Source organism: Neoarius graeffei, chromosome 26, assembly GCF_027579695.1.
Source record: "Neoarius graeffei isolate fNeoGra1 chromosome 26, fNeoGra1.pri, whole genome shotgun sequence".
NCBI lineage: Eukaryota > Metazoa > Chordata > Actinopteri > Siluriformes > Ariidae > Neoarius > Neoarius graeffei.
Window position 1 is genome coordinate 32,088,923 of NC_083594.1, and position 13,196 is coordinate 32,102,118.

General features: G+C 39.6%; 1 protein-coding gene across 2 annotated transcripts in view; it reads right to left on the reverse strand.

Moving 5' to 3' along the window:
* The window catches only part of foxj3 (forkhead box J3), a 225,488-nt gene that overhangs the window by 203,419 nt on the left and 8,873 nt on the right, over positions 1–13,196 (reverse strand). Inside the window, exon 2 of one of the 2 annotated variants that reach the window (XM_060910582.1) lies at positions 9,126–9,247. The exons of the other annotated variant lie outside the window; for it this stretch is intronic. Within the exon in view, the coding sequence (XP_060766565.1) occupies positions 9,126–9,129 (4 nt within the window). The 5' untranslated portion in view covers positions 9,130–9,247. The remainder of the gene's footprint in view (positions 1–9,125; positions 9,248–13,196) is intronic. 2 annotated transcript variants of the gene reach the window in all.

Sequence of the window (13,196 nt, forward strand, 5' to 3'; positions counted from 1 at the left end):
TAGATACGTATACAGTAGGGTGCATCAGTTGCCCCCTAAAAATGAAAAGTTCCTCCGATCATGATGCATTTTTGTTTTTATGTTCCTTTTGGTAAGAAAACACACTGGGTGAAATATTTTGACAAAATTCAAAAGTTTAATGGTGGCACCAGGAGCTCAAAGTTAGGGAAAAAGCTGCTATTTTATGACTTATGACAAAATTTCGATCACTTTTCATGAAACATTATGGCACTTTATAGAGTATACCAAATATCTTAGATACACATTTTTAGTACATATTCTAAATATATCATCAAGCACAGTTTGAGTTTTAGCTGTTCATTGAATCATCGTTCAACTACTCTTAAACAATACAAATGTATTATGAATCACATTAATGCTTCTCAATCCCTTGCAAAGGTTCTTAACATGATCTCTGGGCCACAAGAAATCAATAAATGGAGTCCAACATGTGATTCAAACCTTACGCGAAAACATAAAATAAGCGTTTTTTGGCAAAAAATGAACCTCATGGTGCCACCATTAGACTTTTGAATATGGTCAAAACATTTTACAGGATGTCTTTATTGGTTTAAAGGAACACCCAAACAAAAATGCATCAGATCTTATGAAAGTGAGGGCGACTGATGCACCCTAGCATACAGTATACCAAATGAACCTTAATTTGTAAAGATCAGAACTTCTGTCGACTTCGTCTCTGTCCTTGTAACGTTTGAATCCAAAGTAATGCCATACATCAGCTTTCAGGCCAGGCGGTAATTTTAGCTGTGCAGCTTCAGCCATCTCGCATTCTTAAGTTTCGGTTTCGTTTACCGGCACCCGCTTTTTATAGCGGTCCTTGCGCGGTCGAGAAAATAGTGCCTATAGCCACCTGGAAGAGATTGAGCCACACATTTTTGAATCAATCTCATATTTTTTGAACGTGAATCAATATCGGATCGTGGATCGATCTTTTGAACCCAGCCCTACTCTCATCTGTTAATTTGTGTTATTAGAAAAATATTATTATTATGGTCATGATGAATTTACACGAAAGACACACAATTAGGCCATGGTTTCACATAACAGCTTAATATAAAACCGTAAGTAATGCAATCTATACTCGCATGCCTAAATCTGTTTTTACGTAATTTAGTTCGTTGTTCGATTTACAGTACCAAGTCTATAAAGTTTGGACACACCTACTCCTTCATAGGTTTTTCAGTATTCTGACCATTTTCTACATTACAGAACAATACTGAAGACATTAAAACTATGAAATAACATATGGAACATAGATGGAATTACTGTGGTAAAGTGTTAAACAAAATATTTCATATTTTAGATTCTTCAGTGTGGCCACCATTTAGCTCGCTGACACTTTGCACACTATTGGCATCATCTTAACCAGCTTCAGTCGATTCCGTTAATTATTATTTATTTATAGACTCCCAGGGCCATATTCTGTTTCTTTAGACAAAGCGTTAGTTGCTGGAGATTTTAATATTCACTTTGATACCCCAGAAGACCCTCTGAAAACAGCATTCGTGTCCATTCTAGATTCGGAAAGAATTAATTGGAACATCATAGGACCTATTCATAATGGTGGTCAAACTCTTGATCTAATATGAACATTAAAATACAGAAATTATAGGTCACACTTGCACAGTCTGAAGTGACAGCAGATTAGCTCATCCTAATTCAAAATGTGTCTTAGCAATAATATAAGCACCTTGCCACGCTACTGTGTCAAATGTACATTCACATCAACTACGACAAAATTTTATCAATGGTCTCCCAGAGTTACCAACTTTGACTGGATCGCCATCAAACCCCACACAAATGGAACAGGTAAATGAATGCTTAAGTTGCTTTTACACGGGCACCTGCACCGAAACAAGCTGTTCCCAGAACGGAGTTGTCCCGGCGCAACTGCCCGTCTACACACGATTTGTTCTGGAAAAATTTGACATCGGTGGGTGCAACTAACTCCACTTCACGAGTGGGTGTAACTCTTTCAAGAACATCTTGTTCTGGGAGCAACTTGCTCCTGCTTACCATCGAAACACAACTGGTGGCAAGTAGGAGAGCTTACACACACGACATCTGGGTCATTTATCATCCGGACATGAGTGCTTCGTGGCAAATTCAATCATCAGTTCTTTGAGTGCTTTTCCTTGTCAAAATTCTCTGCCTTTAAAGTGATCGAGTCAAGCCAATCGCTGTGATAACTGGCCAAAAGAACAAGTTCTTACACTCATCCAGTTGTAGGGAAAATGCAGATAATTGTTTGCTTTTTCAATTTAAAATTCATCTAAAAAGAGCCGACTCCGAGTCGATTCATTCCTTAAACGACACCACTCGGCGTAAATCAGTTTTCCGGAAGTCAAAGTTGGACTTGGAGAAATCGGCCCCCAATGAGCCAATTTACCACTGAGCGTTTAAATAGAAACGAGCAGCAAGAGGACAATAAATAAAGCAAGTTAAAAACAAGCTTCTGATCACCAATTTGTGCATGCACACTTGTGCTTACCTATCAAGCTTCCAGTCTTCCACCAACAGAGTGTAAGCATGTAAACACGAAAGAAAGTGGGCACAACTTGTTCCCACTGCTCATGGAAAAGCAGCTTTCGAGTCAACGTTCTGCTATACTTTACAGCATTCCAGCTAGTTTATTTTCCTTGGGCGCTACGCCCTGTGCTCCAGAACGTACACCCTGCCCTCAAATAAAAGTGCCATGCCCAAACTTGTATGCATCCTTCACGTAATTTTTCAAGCACCCAGCACATACCGTATTTTCTGGACTATAAGCCGCTACTTTTTTCCTAGGTTTTGAACCATGCGGCTTATACAAAGGTGCGGCTATTCTGTGGATTTTTCTTCCACCGCTAGGGGCGCTCTAACCGGAAGTAGAATCAAAAATAAGATAGACGAAAAATCAATGCAAAGAAGAATTAGCAGATAGAACACACACGACAAATTACTAACTGGTAATTATTTTCAAATCCAGCGAAGATGATTAAAGTGACTTGTGGTTTCAAACACAGGAGAAATGAAGGTAAATAAATACCGGTTATTTTCTCTTGGTTCTGTTCCGTTTTAATCAGCAAAGTTGCTGCCGTGTTAAAAGGCACTGTTCGGAAAGAATCTGTTCAGGTACATACATGTACATTTACAGTACAAAATCGTTCTGTACATGCAGTAAATATCTAATTTTTCAACATAGATATCTGCGGCTTATAGCCCGGTGCGGCTTGTATATCTTTTTTTTAATTTTTTTTTAAAAATAGAGCGGATGCGGCTTATATACAGGTGCGCTCTATAGTCCAGAAAATACGGTACGTTTCGCCACAGAAAGTGCACGCGCACTAACGAGTGTTGCCGATTTGCAATGAAAGTCATGCATGTTGACCAATCACAACAAACTATTAGCACGGGATCACAGACATGCTCCGTTGACCATTTTGTCTTATTACAATAACAAGTCAGTGCAGCAAGATACATTTGAAAAGCAGCAATGCCTGCAAACTCGCGGGGGGGGGTTAATAGCAGCAAACGGCTCACAGAACCGAACATCTCTTTTCACCAGAACGCAAGTACATCCAGAAGCTATGGATTAAACAAATTCTATCAAAATTAAGGATCAATAGATCTACATTCTAGATACAGATATCTAGAAAATCTAGGTAACAAACATTTAATGTTAGATTAGAGCTAGTCTAACAAATATATGGAACTAATATTAATGATTAATTAATGTAATTACTATTACTAGTAGCATTAACTAACATGAGACCTAGTCGAGGCTGAGTGCAATTGGACTGTAACCATGTCATTTTTAATAGGCCCGTTAGGTTCTCTTAATATTATAATGCAGCAATAAATTCTAATTATTAGATATTTACAGTTAAAAGGTCATAGGCAAGGGTCGGAGGTGGAACGTAGAATATCAACTTTATTTTCTAGAAGAACGACCCAAAAAACGAATTCAATCTTCCTGGTGTCTAATTTGCACCCTAAAATTGAATAAAACGGTTAAAATATACTGGTTTGCGCAAGTTCCGAAGGTTTATTTACATCTCACTTATGCGCACTTTCACCGCCAGGGGATCGTCATCATGACGTCATTCAAGGCAAACAGACCGGGAGCAGCTCTGTGTTTACTTGCGAACCGAGCACACGTGTACGGACTTTGGTCGTGAGAGGTGGTGTAAAATGTCTGATCGCGATTTTGAAGCAGGAACTCTCCAAACTGAATATCGAGAGGTGAAACCATATATGTATGAACCTATGGCCATTGCGACGCAATCAATGAACGTGGCTCACTGGTTTGACCGTGCGGCCTCGGAATCAGACAGCGACTCGGCCGACTCCGATCGCGGTGACCCCGGACCTCAACAAGACTCACGCCCAAACGATTTATCCCGGTAATTATGATAAATTCTGACTTATCGTAATACTAAATAAGAGCCATTTTGAAGAATAATTAAACCACACTGGCGCACACACAATCCCTATAATATAACGTGGATTGCTAATACAGGCATTATACTATTTATAGCCTACTCCAAGTGAGGAAGTATCCCTTTTGTCTCATTTCCACAATGATTGTACAGGATCCCTCAGGATTCTTGACTTGTCAATTGCAAGCAAAGGTAGTTTCAAATGTGAAAAAGTTTCAAATGTGCACAAATTGAAAACCTTTGCCTATGACCTTTACGTTCCTGTGTGTCAATAGGCCTAACGTTATTTGTCTATATTTGGCCCATGATCTCGTTTTAGGTGATTTATAGAGCTACGTTCTCTAATTTTTTTTTGCAGTAATATTAAAACGAAATCCCAATGCACCAGGTTTATCTGATCTACGCAAAATACATATGATCAAAGCTTATTACTGTTTGGCGTCCTTATGCACACACCATGATTATATTCTGATCAGTAGCAGGTGTACAGTAGTTAGCCCTTGCACCTCACTCACAGGGCAAGTGCACATGGAAAAAGAGTGGTTGGAGGCAGCTGGAGGCGTGCAAAGCGTGAACGTATGCAGACGTGACATGATGAAGATTTGTATTAAACTGATTAAGACGTTTCAGATTTGCTGACTATTTTCCAAAAGCTATCTACCTTGCCAAGCCCAATATGGCTCATTTTCCATGAGAGATTCTTTGTCTGTAGTGATGCGCAGAAAATTGCCCTCGATGCGTGAAATATCGCCCGCAATAATCATTGGTGCCCTTTCCTCTTCGAAAGCTAGCTAGAACACCGCTTTAGATAATGTAGCTCCACTTAAAAGTAAAAAGGAGACAAAAAATTAGCAAAATGGGTATAATGATCACACACGCACACCCCTCAAAACAGAACACTCAAAAATTAAAATGTAATGGCAAACAAGTAGTATTCCAATTCGCATGGAAAAGCCTCTTAAACTACAGAAAAGCTCTTAGTGCTGCTAAATCAACTTTTCTCCACCCTAATAGAAGTTAACAAAAATAATCCTCGATTCTTATTTAATACTGGAGCAAATTTAACTCAGAATAAGGCCACCACAGAAACATACCTACTTTCAATATACTGTATAGTCACAATGAAGTCATGTTTTTTTTTCAGTGCCAAAATTGAAAATATCAGGCAAAAAAAAAAACTATTTAAAGCGAGACAATTTGATAAGTAAACCTGTATGTAAGAACATAACTATATCAAATCAGTAATTACAATTTTTTACTCCCCTTAGAGAGACTGAACTTCATTAATTTCACCAAAATCTTCAATTTGTGTACAAAGATCCCTAACCCCCATAAATCTTCAAATAGATAATACCAGAAACAAAGCCCTTCTAAAAATAATCAATTCTTCCTTTATCACTGGCGGCCTAAATCTCTTAAACTAGCAGTTATCAGAACCCCGATTTAAAAAAAAAATAAATAAATAAAAAAAATTAAAAAAAACACCCCCTGACCTTGGCAATGGGTTAGCGCTCCAACTCTTGGCTCATCTCAAAATCTTTCCTTTATCTTCAAGATCCTCGCAAAAGCTGTGGCACAACAGCTGTGCTCAAATCTACATAGGAATAACATCCACGAAAAATATCAGTCAGGATTTAGACGTCACTGCACAGGTCTTATTTAACGAACTGCTATCAGTTTATTGATGCAAATAGTGATTTCTCTGGGCAGACAAAAGGTAAAGTCTGGTGTCCTACAAGGTTCCGTCATTGCTTTTTTCTGCGTGCATGTGTTAATTACCGCTGGGTCATATTATTCATAAGCATGGTATTAGCTTGCACCGTTATAAGTTTCTGTAAAGTCAGATGAGAGACACCAGCTTAATAAAATTGAGGAATGTGTAAAGGACATTCGACACTGGATGCTTATTAACTTCCTTCTACTCAATTCTGACAATACACAAGTACTTACACCAGGACCACATGCGGTCAGACGCAAGCTTTCTGATTACATAGTAACTCTGGATGGCCTTTGTTTCTTCATGTGTAGCAGTAAAAGACCTTGGTGTGATTACTGATTCCAGTCTTTCACTTGAAACTCAGATATTACTTGGAGAGCCTTCTTTCATCTCAGAAATATTGCTAAGAAAAGAAATGTAATGCCACTACATGATGCAAAAAAAAAAAACCCACACTAGTTCATGCCTTTGTTACCTCGAGGTTGGATTACTGGAATGCCTTACTGTCTGGATGTTCCCAGTAGACGCATAAACCAGCTCGAGTTAGTCTAAAATGCAGCAGCAAGAGTCCTTACTAGAATCAAAAGTTATGTCCACATCACCCCTACCTTATCCACACCGTCACATGAACAACAGACTCCACAAGCAACTGTTGTACAGGGTCCTTCAGGAGGGAAAATGAAACATCGGAGGACAAAGGAAATGATTCAAGGACCAACTGAAACAAATCCTGAAGACGACAAACATCCAAGGAGAAGAAAAGAAGGGGGAAAAAAAAAAAAAACAACACACACAACCCGTGGGCTGAAGATGCCATGGACAGAAGCTACTGGCAGAGCCTGGTTCATAACAGTGTGTCCACTTTCAAAGCAGACCGAAGAAAACCGGAAATAGTGAGAAGGAAGAGACAAAAGGAACAAAGCCATCCTCCAAACAGGTCAGATACAACCAATGATTTATTGCCCAGACTGCCCAAGGAAATTCCATTCCAAACTTGAAGTTGCCTCACATGAGAGCCTGACAGACATCTCTGAAAAATCCTCGCTCATGAGGAAAGGCCAAACAAACAAACCCATACTGCATTAAAAATAAAACTTATAAATAAAACAAACTTGCACCACTACTAATGACATATTAAGTACTGAATGGTCTTGCACCACAGTACCCAAGCAAACTTGTGGTCTTTTACAACCTGCCACACCTACTTAAAAGATGTAGGCTATTTTTTGGGACCTCAAATAGTGAAGGCAACAGCAAGGGGCAGAGCCTTCTCTTCCAAAGCCCCACGGTTATAGAAGAACCTTCCAAGTAGTGTTTGAGACACAGAAAGTCTCCGTGTTGAAGTCTAGGCTGAAAACGTGTTTAGTCAAGCCTTTTGTTAATAGCTTTTTATTAGGTAAAGATCTAGAGGGTTCTCGGGCAGAGTGTGTTTTGGTAAACTGGGATGTATGGATGCTGTCGCCTCCAACTCGCACACATTCACTCGGGTTTTTTGATGGAGGAGTGGCTGGCTGCTTTATGTCCCATTATGACCCTTATGTCTGTGTTGCCTTCTGACTCTCCCTTTTAGTCATGCTGTGATAATTAGTCTTGCCAGAGTCCCTGCTTGCACTGGATGTACAATGTTCACTGTTCTTAACCATTAGGTGACAGACATACCACACTCACACTCCCTCCTGAGATACGAGTGAGGTTGGCCTCTCCTGGTTTCCAGACTTGCCTGATCCATCCTAATGTCCTACTTTTTGAGTGAGGTTCTCATCACTTCACTCTTGTGGAAGATGGCCCCCCATATAGACGGTCTAAAGGCACACTTAGAAGATGGCTCTGAATACTTATAGTTTTGCTACAACTGCCAGGATACCTTTAGGACTGCAGTTGTCATGAACAGTCTCCATCAAGGAAAAGTTGATAACTTCAACAAAATAGACCATGTTAAACCTATAATGACTTTCCTGGTTACACAGTTGCACTTTTTGACCACACAGGACACGCTTATAGAAGCGAGTTATTTATAAAAAAAATCACGCTACCTGTTATCACCCAAATGAGGGGGAGTTCCCTTTGGAGTCTGGTTCCTCTCAATGTTTCTTCCTCAGATCATCTCAGGGAGCTTTTCCTTGCCACCATCACATCAGGGATAAATGTATTAATTCATATATTTAAAATCTCTATTTTTCTGTAAAGCTGCTTTACAACAATGTTCAAAGCGCTAAACAAATACATCGACTTGACCTGTCAACTGGAATGCTTTTCAATTAACAGGTGTGCTTTGTCAAAAGTTAATTAGTGGAATTTCTTACCTCCTTCATGCATTTGAGACCAAACAGTAAATCGTAAGTAATTAAAAAAAAACAAACAACAGTAAATAGCCCTATTCCACAGCTGGTCTCATCCATATTATGCCAAGAACCGCTCAAGTGAATAAAGAGAAACCACATCCATCATTAGCTGAAAGGAGATACGCAGAACCTTTATTTTTAAATACATTTCTGAGTGGATGGTATCTCCATCCTTGACTCTTGTATGCTGCATAAATGGGAATTTAAAATATGAGAGTTAAAATCAACCGCAAAGCTGGCATTCGAGCTGCCCCACTGAGCCAGCCAGCCCCGAGTGCATGACGTCACAGCGTTAATCGGTTTTAAGGCCGAGGCCTTTGACAGCTACTGACCAAGTCATATAAATAAAAATTTATGGTGAAAGTAAGAAATACCGTTTACAGACTGGCTCAATGAAGACTGATTTGACTTCACTGACTGTGGGTTGACTCTCGTTAAAACAGGATAGGTGTTATAACTTATGCAACATACATGTACATGCATGCATTTTCACTGATAGTGTAAAAGGCTAATTAAATAATCTTATATCGGTAACTGAAACACAATACAAGTTACATGTATTAATCTAAATGCAGGTAAACAATGTTTTTGTTGTTTTGTATCCAAATGAGAGTCGGAGCTTACCCATCTGCGTTCTCGCTTCTTGAAGGCCGATCCGGTGGCCAGTTGTTTCAAAACAATCCAACTTTCAGTTGTTCGTTCAGGTCTCCATTCATTCGCTTCTTCCATGCAAGGGCGAGATACTGCTGCTGAGGCAAGCATATCCAGCAGAAAAATCAGACAGCTGCTCCACTCATTCTCCACACCCGAGTACTCCGCCATTACTGCTCGGCTCAGGCAATTACTAAAACCCGGGATGGGACTTCACCGGTTTTAGCAACAACCGCAGGGAGGTCACTGCCTGAGTGATGTGTCACATCCCGTTCTGTCCCAGGTTTTACCAACAACCCTCGGTTCACACTCCGGGAGAACTGGTGGAACTGAACTTACTTTCCTTTTTAATAAATAAAAAATAAATACTTTCCTTTTCTTGTAGTTTTATTTAATTGTTGGTACTACACCCTCTTTCAATACAGGCTTATAGCTAATGCTCCTCAACAGATCAGAGGTTTCGTACGAGTCTTCAGTAAAATGTGCAGAGAAGAGACCACTTCGACGCCGCCCAACGTGCCTGTGAACTTCTCACAAAACGCTTCCAAATCTTTGCAGTTCGATCATTCTTGGGCCATGAATGCAACATAAATCCACCTTCTGTCATGTTGCTGCACCCGCCAGCAACACATCTATGTGGCATGGTGATAAATTAGCTCAAAACCAAGGATCGGAGTTACAGTCAGCTCTGTATTTTAGTATAGAGGAAATGGCTATGAGACCGACAGACTTGCTGCTGAGACATTACGGACGTCAAGGTCATTCACTCAGACCGCTACCTATATCAATCACTTTAATCGTAAAAATTACTATATTAGATTTATTGTTCACGCTTAAAACTATTCCTGTGCCATTCTTGAGGTCTCAAGGCATTTATAAACAAAAGTGAGGCCACGGTTCTGCGCATCTCCTTTCAGACATGAAGAATCTTCATCTCATCTCATTATCTCTAGCCGCTTTATCCTTCTACAGGGTCGCAGGCAAGCTGGAGCCTATCCCAGCTGACTACGGGCAAAAGGCGGGGTACACCCTGGACAAGTCGCCAGGTCATCACAGGGCTGACACATAGACACAGACAACCATTCACACTCACATTCACACCTACGGTCAATTTAGAGTCACCAGTTAACCTAACCTGCATGTCTTTGGACTGTGAGGGAAACCGGAGCACCCGGAGGAAACCCACGCGGACACGGGGAGAACATGCAAACTCCACACAGAAAGGCTCTCGCCGGCCACGGGGCTCAAACCCAGGACCTTCTTGCTGTGAGGCGACAGCGCTAACCACTACACCACCATGCCGCCCCATGAAGAATCTTAATTCATAAAAATAAAAACACTGAATTAAAAGGTGTCCAAAACTTTTGATTGGTACTAGACACCAGCTGTGAAATTCACAAGAATCATCAGCATAGGTTTTGATGTATTCCTTGGTATTTTTGTTGAAGGCCAGCAGCCACATGAGTCGCCGCAGACAGTATTGAACTTTTAAGTCTAACTGTATAATCATTTGATAAATGACTTACATAGGCAGCATCAACCATTTTAAAATGGATTGGTGAAGCTGTACGATGAGAAAAAAAAAGTGGAAAAGCAGAAAAAGTTCAATATTAACACCAGGTCATGATAAAGTCTGAGAAGCTCTGGCAGTCCAAAATTGGACAAAGTTTATAGTATAGTGAAAGACTGATGGAGCTATGGCAATGTATTTCAGCATTAATAAAAAATGAAAGCATAGTGCTTCAGTGGATGTGTACTCCCTTCCCGAGGGGAGAATGGTGAAATTCTCTAAACCAATGCTGCATTCCAACATTCATCCATATCTAGTGAGGGGCTCTTTAAAAATTCATTAATTTACAGCAAAAATAGATTAAAGCACCCAGCTGAGCTAAACTAAAAATTTGGCTTCTGAATATCATTAATAATAAAAGCAGCCTGTGGCTTGGGGGAATTTGCCTGGAGAAACCTTGCTGGGTTGGTTTCACTTACATCACCCTGGGAAAAATATATTTTTAATCATTACCCCCCCCAAAAAAAATATATATATAAATAAATAAATGAATGAAAAGGTAATTTATGACTAGTTCCAAAATGAAATGCAAAAATAAATAAATAAGACTGCTCTGCCTCCAACAGTTACTGCAGCTGCAGAGAGTTACAGTAAATACTCGGATTAAATGAAGTCCACATCAGTGTGATTCTTGCCTGCGATCTTCAACATAGAAGCTTGAAGACACACAGAGGGCCCACAGTATGACTGCAAGCATGATTCAAACTGGAACTAGGAAGCCATTTACAAGAAAGGAATCAGTTCTCAGCTTATCTGCATTCCAGTGATGCACAGCATTACTAATGAAGAGCGAGATACTCCAGTCGCCCCCGTCCCAATCCAGGGACGCTGCAACTTAATGAAGAACGTGGAGCAAACGTCCCCACTCAGCCATGTGCAGAAATCTTTGCTGAACTGTGCATTTTGTTTAACATAACTGCTTTTTACCTTCCTAATAACTCAAATGATCCGAAATGGGGTGTATAGGCTGACGTTTTCACAATATGATAAACTTGTGTGAAAACGACTGTTATGGTATTAAAATCATTCAAACGCGCACACATGGTGGTAGTAGAAATTAAAAAGAATGGCTTATCTGTTAAAAAAAGGAAACATTGTATTGAATATGATCATATTTTTGATTACACCACTACATCCTCAGTTTTTAAATCACCGTCATAAGATTAAATATATTTTATCAGGCTGCAGAGAAAAGAGGCATACTCGGGATACATTTAATCCGCATTTTGTAAAAGTAACTGCAAGGTAACTGTCTGATCGTACACCATGATTTGTCGCGAGACGGGGAGATCTGAAGAACCCTACTCTGGTGAAAAATGTAATGTCTCTGACCGTCTAAGGCTCTAATAACTGTGGAAAGCAGCAGAAACCAGTTTACTATCTCCACAATATGTGCAAAGTGTCTCTTGCAGCTAGATTATGATCTGATCTGTTAATTTTTCCACATGCACACACAAAATAAATAAATAAAAAAATTTTAAAAGAGCCCCCACACCCCACCTTGCTCACATCTCATATTTAAGCTGTTATTACCCATGTGCCATATATTAGGTATGCTGTATGCTCAGTCAGATTTTGCTGAAAGAATTTAGGTGCTGTTAGCCGACTGGTGAAATTACGTTCGTAAACCTTTCAAAACTGTATTTAATTTTTTAAAAATGGATTTTCTATCAAGCTTTATTTTAAATTGCCATGCTCAGGATCAACGTTTTGTAACCAAATTGATTTCCACCCCCATCCCTGTGTGTTAACCAGCAGCACAGGGATGTATCACTGTACGCCTGTCAATCATACTGTGTGGGGTACTCAGTGGGCAGGAAAAGCAAAAACTGAAGTCAGGATGGGCTAAGCATATATTTTTTAAATATATCAGGGAAAATTTATATATTTATATATATATATATATATATATATATATATATATATATATATATATATATATATATCCGAGACTGAAGGGTTGGAAATCAGATGCAGCACTAACTATACTTACAGTACCCAGGTAAGCACTTTGCTTGGCACAACATTATTTCTTGAGAAATTTCTTATCATGCCAAAAATATTCCATCATCGATTCTGCAGCCTTTGCACTCTCTACAACACCACTACTCCCTCTGATATGCTGTGACTGATGACCACATGACCTCCTGCATGAGGAGTCTACAAAAGGGAGAGGAGAGAAACAATGCCGGAAGGGATTTTAAAATTAGCCAAAAACCAACTTGCAGCAAAAAGAAATGAACAGGTTCGTCCTGTGCTACAAATACTTTGTACTGGACATAAAACTCCAAATTACAAAACATACAACTAAATGAATGGACAGAGCGAGTGTCCAAACTCACCAACAGTGCATTATGTATTGTGAGCGTTCATCAAAACTGATTTTTGCCCCCACAAGTGGCTCAAGTTGCTATCACCAGAACATCATAAACGACCAATATATAGACCTGCCATTAAAACAGTCATTCAAAATC